Raw genomic sequence first — 18,280 nt, 5'->3', positions numbered from 1 at the left:
CAAGCAGCAACAACAGGCGACAGGCCAGGCGAAGGGTTGTTTTGGCGTTTTGAAAACAGTCCAAAAACATGTTTTTTCTTCTTTTTAATATTTTAAAAATAGATGTGTTCTCCCAAAAAATAAAATAAAAAAACTAATAAACAAATATTATTTTCATGTATGTTTCCTATTTTTCATTTTCAAAAATAAAAGATAAAAAAACAAAAATGGATCCCAAACAACGGCTAAGTATTTCAATTTAATTTAAGAGTCCAAGACAATAATAGTTTGAGACAATTTACTTTTCTCTATAAGTATGCCCTTCATTATGTCAGTACACAAAAAAAAATTATTAGAGGGACTATTAATAATTACTACATTGGGAGACCTCTAACATTTATTATTTGTTATTTTGAGACCCAATAATATGAATTGAAATGAATGTAGTCAAAGTCTATGCAATTACAATTGATATTTCTAAGACGACAATTAGTGATTATGAAATAATTATTCATATACTTATAATTGTACATTAATGAATGAAATATATACTTGTTGCTGGTATTATTGTTTATTGCATTCCATGCCCTTTTTCTTAAATGTCTCATATGATTAAAACATGTTTATTGTGTATACTGTTGTCATACATAAGAGCTATGATTACACATGCACATTGTTTTTTTTTATTTTTTTATTTATAAAATCTTACTTTAGCATTGATTATTTTGTTGCGCTTGTAGCACACTCTTATATTTTGTTAATTTTCAAAAAAGAGTAAGAAGCATCAAAGCGATCAACCATTTATGATTGTATACACTTTTTTGTTTGTATAGGTTTGAAACTTGTAAAGACTTCTGGGTACATATTTCTTATATATTAGATATTTAGTAACTTTGTATATATGGTGATATTATCATGCACGCTACCAAACAATTGGGAATGTTAATGATTTATGAATTGAATTGAATTGTGAATGTTTGTAATGATTGATTTAGACTAATTTGTTATCCACCGAGTCATGATATGTGCAAATCAGAACTCGTGTGGGTGAGAATTTTATTTGAACAAATCTTTCACCTCTATTGCACCATGATCGTTCCTAAAGGTGACAGTTAAGATGTCATATATCTATCCATCCATCCATCTATCTATATATATTAAAATCAAACATTAGATGGTGGGTATTTAAAAGAAATGAGTTGTATGTATGCAAATCTTCCCTTTTCATTTCATTAAAGGGAATTGAACTTACAACCTACCCATTACTATTTTTTGTGCTCAGACCCTCTTTGCTTGGGAATTTCATTTTCGAATCCTAAATGCTTGATGGTGGCTTTTATTTATATCAAAATACCAGTTTGTCTTTTATCCACCTGGAACTCCTTTTGCAAGTTGGCTGCTGCTTGTCGGTGGAGCTCTTCCATCACTTCGTCGCTATTATTGTTTGCGCCGAGTTGTCATCCTCTGGCTGCTGCATGTACTTCATAAATTATTCAGTTTGCTTTGAATTTTGTATTATGATTATTATTTTTTGTCAATAAACTATAATTACTTAAGACATTGATATAAATAGTAAAACATCACCCCATTACAATCTGAGCTGTTGACTTACTTTTCTCATCTTATCGCCTTATCACAAATATATATATATATATATAGTTTTGATCTCATCAAGACTGCTTGTGCTATATTATTATCTAGCACATTAATTGTTCTGTGAAACATTCACTAATTGTGTGCTTTAAAATGATTATTTCATAATGTACAATTATGTATTTCAATTTCCTGATTTATTTTGGTTGGTTACATGACTTGTTTTCAAATTACCTTTTTTAGAGGTATTAAAAGCGATTGGACCTGCGGTCTGGTGGTCGAGGGCTTTGTCTATCATGTTGAGGCGCACGCTCGAATGGTCGAATTGCAGAGTTGGTTAAACGTCTTATTTTAGTTTAAATTTTCATTAATATTGAATCAAAAATTTATATTATGCTGGTTAAAAAGCTTATTTCTTTTTTATTTATGTTTTCAAGATCATTTGGATCAAGATTTATATTGTGTTAATTGAAAATTTATTTAGATATTATTTAAATTTTCATGATTTTTTAAATCAAATTTTATAGTGTGTTGGTCTAGATCAAATTTTATAGTGTGTTGGTTTAAAATCAAATTTTATGTTTGGATGTATAGAAATCTCATTTTACTTTAATATACATCCTCATATTATTTGGATTCTTAAAAAAATATTATATTGACGAAAATATTGATTTTATTTTAATATGACATGTTGACTTAAAAATCAAAAGTATTTGTAGTGTTGCTTGAATTTTCTTATATTATTATGATTCAAACTAAGAAAATTATTTTTCCTAAAATTTATATTTGATTTTACATAGAATGAAAATCTTCGAAGGTTTATCAAATTTTCTTAAATTTATAGTTGCCTTGGTGGTTTGTGTAAAATATTTGTGAGATCAAGTAAAAAATTATGAACAACTGGTATATGATTAGTGACCGAGTCTTCATTTTACACATCATGAATAGGGATACTATGCACTTTATAGATGTTCTTTTTCGATCACATCCAAAATTTGAAAGAATTTTGGTTATAAGTTTCATTCACGAAAAGAAAGAGGATGTGTGTGATTAATCAAGTTGGGGTTCTATTTGCTCAGTGCAGAGTACATTGGGTTGCACTTGTCCAGAAGGAGAGTGGGTCTATGTGTAAGCTATTTTTGCCCTATTCAAAGATATTGTTATTGTTGGAAAAGAATTCCCAGCGAGAACGTTGGCTAGGCATGGTCATAAGCCATAGGGTTAGTTTTTGAGGTGAATAACATAAAAATCATTTGTGTTTATTCTTTTCGTTATGCATTTATTTTTATGCATGTAATTGTGATTGTCTCGTAATGTTTTATTTTATTTTTGTACATACGTATTCTTAGTTATAACATTATGACAAATTAAATTTGAATAACAATACAATTTTTATTCAATAATAATTTTAAAAGTAACTTAAATAATTTACAAATCACCCAATTAACTTCCCCACACCATTCCACTCCCAGGTGCCATATTCGCTCCTTTCTTTGAATGTTTCAATGTTAAATTATCCATTAGAGATTACAACCAACATCTTAATGATGTACTTAAAACCAGTAAAAGAGCGAGGTATTCTAATTCTTCATGTACTTTAGGGTTGAAATCAATAATTCATGACATAGAGAATGTATGTATAACTCTTATGAAGCTAAGCTCCTAACATTAATTCTAATTTACTTACTATTGAATTAATAATCTCATGCTGAAGTCTATCTTTAATGCATATAGAAGTTAGTCAACAATTTAGAGCAAAGATGAGAGGCAGTTACATCAATATGTAATGAAGAAAAAAATTTAATTAAGGTTAAAATATTTAAATGAGGCATTTTATTTATCTCTTGCACTTCTAAAACTTGTTCAAGGAACCTATGAGCAAATAAAGTTGGCAAAATTAAATGGATTTAAGATTGGGAGATGTACCATATTCTGTAAGCAAGCTTAACCATAACTTAATAGATACATAACTAAAGAGAAGCTCATCGGATATAATGTTAATGTGAAATAGAAAATATGATATCAGAAGTAAAGAGTGATTATGGCAAAAATGTGGCTTATGAAAAGCTTCGAGGAGCCGTGAGAAGGCCATCACATTTGTAAGATGGTCCTCAAAAGCATTGTTTTTAAAAATTATCATCATATAAAAGTGTCCCGAATAAGAAGAATCTAAGGATAGTTATTAATCTTCTATTTCACTCTTTAGGATATTTTAAGTGCATTTTCTTCTGTTTTGCATTCAATTTCGTTGGTGCATATCATCTAGTTTAATTATAAATGTAATATTTTTGAAAATATTTTTGAAGACACATTATGGAGGTAGTGTACAACATGCCAACACTAAGATTTAACAACATTTGTAGTTGTTAACTTAATGACTAATAAATTGTGGATTTATTTTATGCTTAAATTATGGCACTTTATAGGTTTAATGACAAATTTAGTAATTGTCTCTAACATACATAACATGATCGCTAATACTTTATTTGTATTATCTCCATAGGTACACCGTGGAGTTTGCATTTATACTATTATAATGAATATTATAACAATATTTAAAATGAAAAGAATCATTAAGATTACTATTCGGCTTCTAAAATATATAAAAGAGATGATTTTTATTAGCATTTTAACAAAACATGCGTGAAGGATCTAGTTTTAGTACCTAATATTGAAAATGAAGTTAGTTAAGTGGTAGGCATTTTCTTTCGTGTTTAGAAATTGATACAAGTTTATGACAACAAGTATTTTAGAAAGCTTAAAAAATATTTTTAAAGAATGTAGGTTCTTATGCAATGATTATTTTTTGTAGTGCTTTAATTACATAATATAGAAATAATAATTTAGAAGACACACAAGTATATTAAATGTAATGTAATTTTTTTTGGCAAAAAAAAAAAGCACAGAGGAAGCCATCTTGTAAGATTTAAAGCTTAATTATATATCCCATTAGTTAGAATAAATTGCATATTTCTAATGTGATCTTAATAGTAATGTTAATTTGCATATTAATATGTATATACATATAAAAAAATATAATGTAATGTGCCCCACACAAAGATGGCTTGGACCGAAGTTCAATTAATACATCTTATGCTCAATGTTTTAGACTCATGAATATGCTAAATGCATATATGAAAATATAAATCAATTGAAAATCATAGCACCTTGAAGGTCTAAATGAAGTAAACTATAGTGTCATCTTATCCTATTGTAAAGCGAAGTGGTAGTACATAAAAAACAAAACAACAACAACAACAAGACAAGAAGCCTTTATCCCACTAGGTGGGGTTGGCTACATGAATCCTTTTTAACTCTTGTGTCTTATTTGAATATCAAATTTTCATTTAATTCTAATGGTGGCAGTCCAATATAAAATAATAATTCTTCTAAAAGTAGAGGATGAGGTGCAACATAGGCATTGTGATATGAAGTGAAAAACTCTAAATTGGTTTACTTGTATAGCCATGTGCCCATCCCTTTCATAACAATTTTCTTACTTAAAATTCCTTATTTTTACCAAATTATGCTTGTATTGATGTAAAAATGAATTATCCTTGCAACTTTTGATATCTATCTCATTTTTCAATTAATGTTTTAATTTAATGAAATTCTTGAAGTAACACTATTGATTGATAATACTCAATAATGTTACACACGTCTTGAATTGTTTAAAGCATGAGTTCAAACTTAGTTTGAATTAGTTTGTATTCAAACTATGAGTTTGAGCAAACTTTAAACTAAGGTTAGAATGATACTCAGATATGAATCGGTCGAGCCGATTTTTGTTCGTGACAAACCGTTCAAGATTAGAAGCAATATTTTGATATGAAATGAAATGAATTTTCTATGCATATTTCTTTTCTTAAAAAAAAAAACATTTATATTTGCTCAATTATGAATATTATGAGAAAAAAATAAAAATAAAAATTGACCAATAAAACAACCATTAAAAATTTAAATAATATATTTCTAAGAGTAAAAGCAGTGCAACAGAGGAAACAAAATTCAAACCTCCCGAGTCTGAAATCTAGAGGAAACGCACTCTCTCCTTCAAGCTTTCTCTGTCCGGAATCCATACAATGGTCGCAGAACCCCAACCTGCATTCATGGATCAGTGAGATGGATCGATTCAATCTATTTCTCAGATGAGCAAGCGATCATCTCCTTCATCTCCTAATCCTCTCAACTCCTCTTCCTTCTCCATTGCCTCTGAGTTCCACGACCTCCACATCCGTCTGTTTGTCGACTGCTGCAATTTTGACCCCGGCGGTCGCCGCGGCCTGAACCCTTCGTAGAGGATGTCGGCGGGGACTCCCGGCGGAAACGGGTGCAATCCTGTGAAGAAGCCGGGCCCCGTGTCCATGGATCATCTGCTGCTCGCCCTAAGGGAGACTAAGGATGACCGCGAGGTTCGAATCCGGAGCCTTTTCAGCTTCTTCGATAACACCGGCGCAGGTTACCTCGACTACGCACAGATCGAAGCCGGCCTGTTGTCGCTTCGTATACCCGCTGAGTATAAGTATGCGCGGGATCTTCTTAGGGTTTGCGATGCTAACAGTGACGGCCGCGTTGATTACCAGGAGTTCAAGCGCTATATGGATGCGAAGGAGCTGGAACTGTATTCTATTTTTCAGGCTATTGATGTCGAGCATAATGGCTGCATCTTGCCTGAAGAGCTATGGGATGCGCTTGTCAAGGCAGGTAATGAACTTTATGGTGATGCTAAGTTTGTTCCCTGTTATGTTATCATATAGACTGCATGATTTCTATCTACATGCAAACAATTGATGGTATGCAAGATTTTACCCTTTTAAGGAAATTTTATTACTTTTTTTTATGTTTTTATTTTTGAAGTTGAGGTTGGTCACATTTACTCGTGAGAGGATAACCGACTAATGACCAGTGCTGGTTTTATGACTGTAAGACCTGATACTAATTTCCAGAAATAGATCCGTATAAATAGGATGATTCTTTTTCTTCTTGAAGCATCTGCTAATCTAGTATTGGTCTATATGCCTGAACTTGTATTTCATTAATTTTTATATCTGGTGATACCATGGATCTCCAATTCTTACCATCAGTTTCACCATCAAGTGAAGAATTGTCCTAAAAAATTTCGTCCTTTAGTCTTATTTGCTTAAAACTTCTAGTTTGTTGGGATTTAATTTTTTAATCTATTTACGTTTTGAGATCTAGGTATGGTTCTTTCTTAAACACTTGACGTAGGAGATGAAGTTAATGATTCACATCAAGCATTGTCATATTTCTTTCACCCGACAGTCACTCTAAGCAAGCCTTGACTTCTGTAGGATTGAAAGGGAAAATGTTGCATAGCTAAAGCATAAACATGTCTCTAATTGATGCTATCTCTTTTGGTTTTGTAGGGGATTATAATTTGTTTTTAGAAGTGAAAACTAATGTATGATTTTAGACTTTGAACTTCATATTGAATGAAAACTGTGAAACTAAGATTGAACATCAAATGAATGCTGATGTTAGAAAATGCTTAATGAAAATGAGAGGAGAACATCAAATGAATGCTGATGTTAGAAAATGCTTAATCAAAATGAGAGGAGCATTAATGAATGGCTCTTGCAGTGGAGATATGTAAGAGCTAGGAAATTTTAGCTTTTGGTGTTTATTGTGTCCCTTAAGAATCTCTTGTGACAAAGCAACTAAGTCCATAGCATACAATATGGGTTGAAATATGCGCTTATTTTTGTTTGCATTTGCTAAATTGACCACATCACTTTATTTAGTTTTTCAAGCAAACACTATTTCTCCTTTTCTTTTATTTGTTTGTCAATGCCCAACCATCTTTTTGTCATGTGTAGTCTTCCCCGAGTTGAAGAGGAATTTAGAACAGTGAATGAAGTGAGATCTCTTCTTTGTCTTTAATGTTATTGTTTGTCACAAATTCTATTGGAGTGCTTGATTCATATACTACTTGATTGTCTTATAATGTTGAATAGGAATTAGATGTGAGTTGGTACGCTGTGCTTTGATGGCTTTGCCAATGGCAAGATTTTTACCATCACACATAAAGTTTTAACTTGGTTAATAGAAGCTTGACATGGGTGGAATGATGTTAGAATATGCTGTTTTGAAAAGTATGTGTAATAGATAAATGGGAGAGGAAAGGAATTAAGATAAGAGAGAGAGAGAGAGATGAGGATGTTGATGTGTCATTGAATTGAGTGCTTACATGTTATCATCAAGGAAATTTGAAACTAGAAAAAGGTTGGAGAGAATACACTAAGCCTTGAATTCAAGGCATTTTGGTTGTAGACAAAACAATAGTGAATTGCACATAGGAGTGCTTGTTTTATTTATTTGTTTTTTTTTTGGGCATTGTTGATTAATTCCGTTAGGTAATATTTAAATGTTGCTTTCGTTATGCTTTTTCTTAATTTATTTTATTTAAATTGCTTTAATTCATCTTTTGAGTATCATTTATGTAATTATTCTTGAGGGTTGTCTTTTTCTACAAAAATGGGACAGTAAAATTTATTATGAATTAGTGAAAAATTAATTTTATTTTTATTTTAGCATTTTATTTCTTTTTTCTTTTGAAACATAGACTTGTTCACCATTTTTCTTTCTTCAAAAATGTTTTCTCTCCCTTTCTAGCTCTCTATTAATCTCTCTTTCACCCTATTTCTTTTCATCTATATCTTGTTCTGATGTAGCATATAAATGTCCTAAATTTCATCATCCTTTAAAACATGTTTTATTAATGTAATAAATGACTTATTTTTTTTTTCCATTTTTGCAGTAATATGTTTTTGATAAAGTTTTTATTTAAGATCTATTCTTTTCTAATGCAAAATATATGAACTAGTTAAAGAAAATAGTATATTAAAGGCATTTATCAAGAAATGCCAAAGCAAAAAAGGAAAATACAATAAAACCGAAAAGCCAAAGAAATGCCAAAGCAAAAAAGGAAAATACAATAAAACTGAAAAGCCAAAACAATAAGACAATTACAATAAGATAGAAAATATAAAATGATTTAATTTGGTTTCTCTAGCATAAAGCTTAGTGAAAATAGAATAATGCTGATAGATTTTCTTTTGATTCTTGACATTTTTTGGTATAATGAACATAAAATTTTTTCTGCATCATAGAGTAGTCATTGTAAAAGTTCCAATTAAAATTGAAAACTTTGTCGTGATAAATAATCATCATATTGATTACTAGTGGGAAGACGTTTATGCATTTCAATAACTTGCGAAGTATTCTTGATTTTAATATTAGTAGATGGAGTAATCACCTCCAGGTGGATGGCAGAGACAAGGGAGCATTAACCACTGCTAATGAAAAATCCAAACCCGACATCAAGTTTTGAGAACATATCTGAATAGATAGGAGTGATCTTTCACCATAAATTTTGGACGATCAATATGAGTATTAGGTGAAAGGCTTCAAAATTGAGAATTTTCAGCTTGAGCTAAAACTTAAAGCACTCAAAGAATTTATGCCTAAAAGCTTAAAAACAAGAGTGGCATGAAGCAATATTTTCAAACTCCAAATACTGTCAATATCCAAATGAAGGCGGCTTAGATCAAATATCTTTATGAGAAGACAAACAACTCCTAATTTCACAAAAAATCTAGTCATAGAGGGCCTAATAAAATTAGCTGCTGCAACATTCTTCTTTAAAAATTTTTTAAAAATGGAAGCCAAATGGAATAAATTAGATTGGTTGAAAGAATGCAGACAATGCTATGAAAATGAGATCCAAACTAGAGTGATCTGAGGTTTCACAAAGTAATTAAAGTTGGGAGACCATTTTAACAAGCACATCGAAGGCTGTTGATATATTAAAAATCAATGCTATGAAAATGAGATCCAAACTAGAGTGATCTTAGGTTTCACAAAGTAATTAAAGTTCGGAGACCATTTTAATAAGCACATCGAAGGCTGTTGATATATTAAAAATCCAATGATAGGAGTCTGATATAAATTGTTTCAAAAAAAAAAAAGAACTTATGATGACATGTCAAGGGTCAATAAGGGTCAATAAGCCCAATGAAATAATCATCTAGCAACTGTAAATTAACTATGAATTTTGCGAATCATCTCCATCCCATGGTTACACAAGAAGTATGCTAATCAGAGGGTGAGATGTCTAATAAACACAAAAAAATTGCTTATTATAAACAAAAAGATTAGCCTTATTTTAAAAGATGTAGGTTGTTTGTGTTAAAGAATCTTTAAATTTTGATGAAAGAAAAGTGAAGATTTGTTGAATGAGAAGGAAAAATTCCCAACGTTCAAATCACGAATAATATTTACAAAGGATCACAGAGGATAAGACAAATGACACTCAATCGCTAGAGAGGAAAGAAAAGGATTAGCCTCAGGGGCATGAAGTACTATAAGGGAATAGTAGGTGATATTAATGGGAGGGAAACTAAGCCCTTGGGAGAAGTCATGGCATGTGGAGTTGGGATCTGAAAGTGTAGGAGATCTAATAGAACTTTATGAAAAAAAAATTGCTTGATCACAAATATCAGATATTAGCAAAGATATACTTCCGATGAGAAAGAAGATGCTGTGATGACATAATTCTTAGAAACTGGAGAGAGACTAAGAGCTGGTGGATGTCGATGTCATGCTGACATCAATTAACGATAGCGAAGAACATATTAAAAAATTTGACTGGAAAAATCTATAGAGATACCAGAATCACAAGGGAAGGTGAAAAACAATTGCTCAAACCAACGCCGTGAGTAAGACATCACTCATTCCCCTGACACAGTTGCAATATGGTGCAACATAACCTTTAAAATTTTCCAATTATGTATTGAGACATTTTTTGCTCGTGAGACACATTTTAAACTTTAGAAGCATTTTGAGACAAGTATCAAAATCAACAAATTGCATGAAGTAAGAGGTAATATATTAATTTTTAAGTATGTAGTAAGAAGCAACATATTAACATCTAAACTTTGATTATAAAAAAAAAAAGAGTTATACGAATATTAAAATAAATTATAATAACATATTCAAAATAAATTTGAGACGATTACTATCTCTCATACTCCTACCTTTCTTTATCAAAGTAAAGCATAAGTCACTTATATTAGAAGTTCCAAATTTAAAGGTCTTCATTATTTTCATCATCTATTTTGTTTTCATTAGAATCATCAACTTAACAACTTATTTTCTTCTTTGCCTCATCCTTATTTGTGTCCATGTTCTCCCATTGCTCATCTTCGGTCCCAATAATCATTAAAATATTAATCAAAATTGAAATCATGATTATGTTAATGATAACTTCAATAATATTGAGTTGTATATTATTGGGTAATGAGTTTTTTATTAGCGTTATTTTACTTATATTTACTTTAAATAAATATTATATAATTGTGCTTGTCTCACCAAAACAAAGATAAGGTACATCTTAAGTTATAAGTTTCATGCAGTACATAATGAGTTGTAAGCATATGTTTAATTATGAATTTTTTAAAAAGCATCAAAATGGGTGTCAAGAAGATCTTATATTATGCAATTTTAAGCAATGATGTGATAACAATAGACCGTAGCGAGTAGGACACACATGAAGTACTAAGAAATATTGACCCCATGCAGCTAAGGCATGTACGAAGACGAACATGCGGCTAGGGGATGCATCATAGTCAACACACAAATGCAAATATGCATAGTCAATGACAAGTGAGGGCGGTTTTTAAGTCTAAATCTATAAAATAACCGTTGGCCTTATATTAGGGGATTAATCCATGATAAATGGAGATTTGATACTTCCTATGGCATCCCTCCTAGGGATTCTTCCCTTTAATGGTTTTTATGTGTGGTTTTGTCTCTCGTCTTGCATTCCTCTCCTTGTGGCGTTCATTCATCTAACTTTTTGGCCCCTTTTCTTGGCCTCTCTGGTTTTCCTACTATTATGGATTCTTTCGACTCCCATTTTACATCTTTGTTATAAATTAGTATTAAAGCCTAACCATACATTTGTGATTGCTATTGCGCCACATCTAAAGTTCGACCTCCTCCTTCCTATCACACGACCCACGCTTGATAGTTTCCTACATTGTGTTTTGTTGCCTTTTTGCATCCATGGCATCCTATGCTTGATCATGAACAAGTGCAATTCCAATTACATTTGCGTAGACATTGTACTTTCCATCACACCCACATTATGATTGGTGTCTTCGTAGTCCAACGCCGATCTGTAGCTTTCTACACATCCTTTTCCCATACTTATGCTAATTTGGCAAATGTTTTATCAATCTATCTCCATCCTCGTTTGATTGCTTAATCTCATGTGCATCTTTGCTTGACCCTATGAGTGTCACTACTCAGCCTACAATCACATGTGCTAGCTCACTCGTGCTCTTTATCTCACTTTTGCTCCTAACTAAATGCTTTGGGCCCCAATGTGCTTGTATTAAAACACACATACACTCATGTCACCTATGTTCTCCACTCACTCACTTCCACTCACACTTTTTTTCTTGCACCCACAATACATGTCTTTTGCAATTTCTCATCACAAGATTTAATCTTGATTGACCCATTTCCCTAATTCTTTACCTTTGCTCGTGCTACTAAGTTGAAGCCCATGAACTCCCCTTGCTTTTTGAAATAAGGTTGATATCCCAACTTGATAAAGCTTAAATGAAAGAGAAAAGTCAATTTATATTACGTTACATTTTTGTTTAATTTGAGTCACTATAAAGTCTCTTTAATATTATTTTAAAAAGTAAAAAGATGCTCGAGGAGTGGAGGAAGAGTATTTTGGTCCCATTTTTAAAAATAAAAGGGACACACACGAGTGTGCAAATTATAAGGAATTAAGTTAATGTGTCATACTTTAAAATTATGGGAGAGGGCAGTTGAACATAGATTAAGATGTGATACAAAGATTTCTCATAATCAATTTGGATTTATGCCGGACAAGTCTACTATGAAAGCTATACATTTATTGAGAGGTTTGACAGAGAAGTATGGAGAGAGTAAGGAGGATCTACATATCATTTTTATTGATTTAGAAAAAGGTTCCAAGAGAAGCTCTTTGGAGAGTTCTAGAAAAGAAAGGTGTTGATATGACTTGAATTCAAGTCATTAAAGATATGTATACTAGAGCTGTTGCTTGTGTTTGAACAGAAGGAAGATTGACCTAGTATTTTCCTATTTCAGTTGGATTACATTAGGGATCGACTTTAAGCTCATATCTTTTGCTTTAGCTATATATGCTCTTACTGGACATTTACAGGAGGATGTACCTTGGTGTATGCTTTTCGTTGATGATATCATTCTTGTGGATAAGTTTAGAGAAAGAGTTTAAGAAATATCTTGAATTATGGAGGTCTACATTGGAGTTTAAAGGTCTTTGTTTGAGAAGATCTAAAATTGAATATATGAAATGTAATTTTAGTAGTAGTAGCTCTAGTGGCCGAATTGTAATTATAGGTGATCAAATCATTAAAAGGTCTGAACGCTTTAGATATCCCGGGTCTATTGTTCAAAGTGATGGTGATATGGATGCAGATGTTATTAGCAGAATTCAGGTTGGTTGGTTGAAGTGGAGGAATACATTGTGTGATAGAAAAGTACCACTTAGATTTAAAAGGAAATTTTATAACATGGTGGTGAGACCTGCAATGCTTTATGACACATAATGTTGGCCTTTAAAAGAGATTCATAAAAAAAAGCTAAGTGTTGCTGAAATGAGAATGCTTAGGCGGATGAGTGGCTTAACACTTAGAGACAACGTGAAACAAATCTATCCGTGAAAGAGTTGGTGCAGCTGCAATGACAGACAAGATTAGAGAGAGTCGGCTTAAATGGTTTGGTCATATGAAATGTCGACCATCTGATGATCTAATTAGGAGAGTAGTTGTTTTAGATTCGACTTATGTTAAAAAAGATAGAGGCAGACCTAAAAAGACTTGGACATATCATATAAAAATGATCTTAATCTATTAGAATTAAATTAAAATATGACACTCAATAAAACTCAATGGAGAAAGACGATTAATTTAGCCGACTCCACTTAGTGAGATAAAGGCTTGTTGTTGTTGTTGAGTTACTATAAAGTGTGAATGAAGGCCATCAAACTTCTAAAGGTATCTCTTCATAATTGTGGTATATTCTTGAAGACTAATGAGAAGATTTTGTTGATATATATGTGGGGGTCAATATTGATTATAATTTCAATAATTTTGAGTTGTATATTATTTGATAAATAGTCTTTTTTTAAAGTTATTTTACTTATACTTATTTAAAAAATATTATATAACAACGCATGTCTCACCCGTACTAAGGTAAGGTACACCTTAAGGTATAAGTTTCATCTAGTACATAATGAGTCTCAAACATAAGTTTAATTGCAAATTTTTTAAATAAGCGTCGAAGCGGGCGTCAAAGAAGATCTCATCCTATGTAATTTTAAACAATGATGCGATAACAAGAGACGGTAGCGAGCAGGACGCACATAAAGTCCTAATCAATATTGACCCCACACGGCTAAGACATGTATGGAGACAAATATGCAGCTAGGGGATGCCGCAACGTCATGAATGCAAACATGCACAATCAATGACAAGTGAGCGCGGTTTTTGGGTTTGAATCTATAAAATAATCATTGGTGTCATATTTAGGAGATTTTTGCATGATGAATTGAGATTTGATATTTCCTATGTCCCTCCTAGGCATTCTTACCTTAATGATTTTTATGTATGGTTTCGTCTCCTTTTGCTTTCATTCATCTAACTTTTTGCCCCTTTTTTCCGCCGCACTAGTTTTCCTTCCATTATGGATTCTTTCAACTCCCAATGTACATCTTTACTATGAATTAGTATTAGAGCCTAACCATACATTTGTGATTGCTATTGCGCTACATCTGAAGTTCGATCTCCTCCATGTCACACAACTCAAGCTTTGATTGATGCCTAGTGCCTACATTGTGTTTTGTTGCCCTTTTGCATCCATGGAATCCTATGCTTGATCATGAACAATTGCAATTCCAATTCCATTTGCATAGACATTGTACTTTCCATCTGTAGCTTTCTATATCATCCTTTTCTAATACTTAACGCTAATTTGACAAATGTTTCATCAATCTACCTCCATCCTTGCTTGATTCCTTGATCTAAGGTGAACATCTTTGCTTGACGCTAGAGGTGTCAACATGTAGCCCTGTACACGCCCTTGCTTCAATCACATGTGCTGTACTCGCCCTTGCTTCAATCGCATGTGCTAGCTCACTCGTACTCTTTATCTCACTTTTGTTCCTAACTAAATGCCTTGGGCCCCAATGTTGCTTGTATTAGAACACCCATACGGTCACGTCACTTGCATTCACCACTCACTCACTTTCACTCTCTCACACTTTCTGTCTGGCACCCGCAATACATATGTTTTGCAATTGCTTATCAGAGGATTTAAGCTTGATTGACCCATTTCCCGAATTATGCACCTTTGCTCGTGCCACTAAGTTGAAACCCATACACTCCCCTTACTTTCTGAAATAAAGGATGACCAAATCTATTTCAATTGGCTTTAACTCAACCAAACTGATTATCCCAACTTGATAAAGCTCAAATGAAAAAGAAAAGTCAATTTATGTTACCTTACATTTTAGTTTAATTTGAGCTCTATAAAGTGTGAATGAAGGCCATCAAACTTCTAAAGGCACTCTTCACAGTTGTGGATTTTGCTAGCTTTTCAGTTCAACCTCCAACAATTTTTTGATTTTATAGAGTAACATTCTTTGTAAACAAGTGAAATCCGCAAAAATAATTATAAAATAAATATTCTAAATTTTATCATATTTTGAACATAATTTATATTTGTTGTCGTAATGTGTTTTGGCAAGTATTTGGGTTTGAATCAGTAAAAGTAATGATAGCTTGTATTTGGAAATTATTACATTATGAATTGAGATTTGACTTTTCTTATGGCCTTCTCTTGATGTAGGACATGCAAGGAGGTTTCTAGATCAATTTCAAAAGCCATTATCATGACAAGTAATTGTATTTTTATTTTTTATTTTTTTTTAAAATAAGGGTGCATGGTGGATTATATTGTATTTACATGTGGGTTTTCTTTCCCTTTTATAGCTCTTCATGTATTATTTATATCCCTATTGATTCAATGAAAAATAGCTTTGATCTCTTGCATAAGCTTGTTTCTATAAGAAATCAATGGTATCAACACGTGGATTGATTTACAAATCAACCACATTTAAATTTTGCACCATAATATATCTTTTTCTCATTTTTTAATCATTTGGCACCGTCACAAAGTCTTAATCTACTTCAGCCATCACAAAAACCTACCCACCTAAGTTTAAAAATTGTGCATTTAGGTATTGAGACATTTTTTGTCCGTGTGGCAAGGCATAAGTTTCAAGGCCATTTAAGGCGTAAGCTTCGAGATCAATAAATTATGCAAAGCAACAAGTATTACATTAAGTTCAAAGTATGTAATAAAAAATAATTTATTTACATTCCAACTTATTAATAGGTTAACCATATTAACACCTAATATGGTAAAAGTAATAATGATGGAAATAATAAATTGTTGAAAAAAATAAAATGTTAACATTCAAATATCACATCATAAAACAAGAAGGGCTATACAAATATCAAAATCGGACATAATAACATAACTATTTAAAATAAGTTCAATATTACTAGTATCTCTCACACTCTTACTGTCATCCATCAAGTAGGACCATAAAAAATCATTAAGGTTAAAAATTTTAATTTTAGAATTCTCCATCACTCTTATCATTTACGGAACCTCATTAAAATCATCAATACAATAATCTATTTTCTCCCTCATCTCATCCACAGTTGTATCTATGATATTTCATTCATTCTCATCTTGTATCTCCATCATCTTCTTCTCATTTTATCAATTTTAGACGATAAAAATATCATCACATAAAAACTTTAACATCACATAAAAAATATCATCACTATCTTTATAAAACTGAAATACATGTTTTGATACATAAGTTTGTGAGATGCTATAAGTGCAAATATCAAACATTGAGTTTTAGATAAGTAATACATAAAAAATTGTGTGATGTATGTACATTTTCCTAAAAATATTTATTAGATCTTAAAGTATTGACTATGTTAATAGTAACAAATTTAACTATATTTTAAGTTGTGTATGATATGGGTAAGAAATTCTTTTTAGGGTTATTTTACTTGCATTTATTTTAAGGAAAACTATATATTTAATTGTGTATGCCTCACCATAATTGAGAGGAGGTGCACCTTGAGGCAGACCTAATATTATGCAAGTTTAATCCATGCTAGCCGTAACAAAATGCATTGCATGGAAGGTTTAATAAAAAATCTACATAAAAATTATAACATTTGTCACCATCTTCCTTATCCTTGATAACCATGCCACAACTACTTCAACAACCCTTAAAACTTGTTAAAAACATCCTAATCAAAGATTCTCCCCTTTTTAGATTTCTACTTATGTTTCAACTCTAATCCGTACTACAATCTTTTTGGGGTGTTCATTTATCTAACTTCTTCACATAATCCTCTTTATGCCCCACTATTTCTCTTCCTATACTTGACCCTTCAAACTCTCGCTACACATCTTCATTATGAAATTTCTCTCAATTTTACAACTTCCTTTATTTCTTCACATCTTCTTTAACCGCTCCACTCTCTAAGGCCATTTCCTCTATATTTCTTCACATCTTCTTTAACCGCTCCACTCTCTGAGGCCATTTCCTCTATTCCTCTATTAGATTTCTAAGCCATCATCCCAATTAAAACAATCACCCTTCTTACCTTAGTCTCCATTAAACATCCATACTATCGTAAGCTTCCTTTAATGCCTCCTATAAACAGGCTAATAAAAAACTCAAAAGTTTATAGAAAATTTCCAAATATTTTTCTGTATGGTGGATAACTTCATTATTACAAAAATTTAATACCTAAAAATCCCAAAGGATTTTAAAAATTTATAACTAGCTCTTTTGGGAAACATAGGCACTTTATGAAGGTGAGCTAGTCCTTGAAATATCATGACCTTAATGAAAAATGGTTAAGATAATATCATTCTTTGTTTTTTTTCCCAAATAAATTTTTCAACATGATTTTTCATGATAGGAGCTATCTATGAAAAGCTCATGAACATGCTATTTTAATGGGTGTTCTCTTAGTGCTTTTTTAAATACTTTCATATATCTATTAAAAAAGACCAATTGACAAAATTAATTTGTTGTTTTTTTTATTTGCTAAATTTTGTAATGTAAAGGGATAAGAAGGCTTAACTAAAGTTGTAGTTGTAACTTTAGGAGATATAACCTGCTTTCATTCAAGTTTTGCTTCAAGCATAGGCTTGGGCTCAAGATCAAATTCATATTCACACTTGTGCTGATAACTTCCAAGTGGGGTAATCATTTAGCTCTTCTCAAAGTACTTTAAGACCTTAATCGGGAAATAAAGAAACCACGTAAACGCTTTATAGATATGCAATACAAACTACCATTAATTTCCTTGGTATTCTTTGTTTGTGTTACAAATCAAGCCAATTAATCTTGGCAGGAATTGAGATTGATGATGAGGAGCTAGCACGTTTTGTAGAACATGTCGATAAAGATAACAATGGAATCATAACTTTTGAAGAGTGGAGAGACTTTCTTCTGCTATACCCACATGAGGCAACTATCGAGAATATCTACCATTATTGGGAA

The 18,280-nt window shown here is 31.7% G+C and overlaps 2 protein-coding genes across 2 annotated transcripts in view; both read left to right on the top strand.

Annotated features, from left to right (window-relative positions):
- LOC110022465 overlaps window positions 1–1,902 on the top strand; it is a 40,225-nt gene extending 38,323 nt beyond the window's left edge. Inside the window, exon 8 of the mRNA XM_020721420.1 lies at window positions 1,816–1,902. The gene's annotated coding sequence lies outside the window, so the exon portion shown is untranslated. The remainder of the gene's footprint in view (window positions 1–1,815) is intronic.
- Window positions 1,903–5,580: 3,678 nt separating this feature from the next.
- LOC110022463 (calcium-binding mitochondrial carrier protein SCaMC-1-like) overlaps window positions 5,581–18,280 on the top strand; it is a 14,202-nt gene continuing 1,502 nt past the window's right edge. The window contains 2 exon segments of the mRNA XM_020721414.1: window positions 5,581–6,276; window positions 18,132–18,280. The exon segment at window positions 18,132–18,280 is cut by the window's right edge and continues 9 nt beyond it. Of these exon segments, the coding sequence (XP_020577073.1) occupies window positions 5,874–6,276; window positions 18,132–18,280 (552 nt within the window). The 5' untranslated portion in view covers window positions 5,581–5,873.

Source organism: Phalaenopsis equestris, unplaced genomic scaffold (assembly GCF_001263595.1).
Source record: "Phalaenopsis equestris unplaced genomic scaffold, ASM126359v1 Scaffold000191, whole genome shotgun sequence".
NCBI lineage: Eukaryota > Viridiplantae > Streptophyta > Magnoliopsida > Asparagales > Orchidaceae > Phalaenopsis > Phalaenopsis equestris.
The sequence above is the reverse complement of the archived record's forward strand: the minus strand, read 5'-3'. Positions and strand labels throughout refer to the sequence as shown.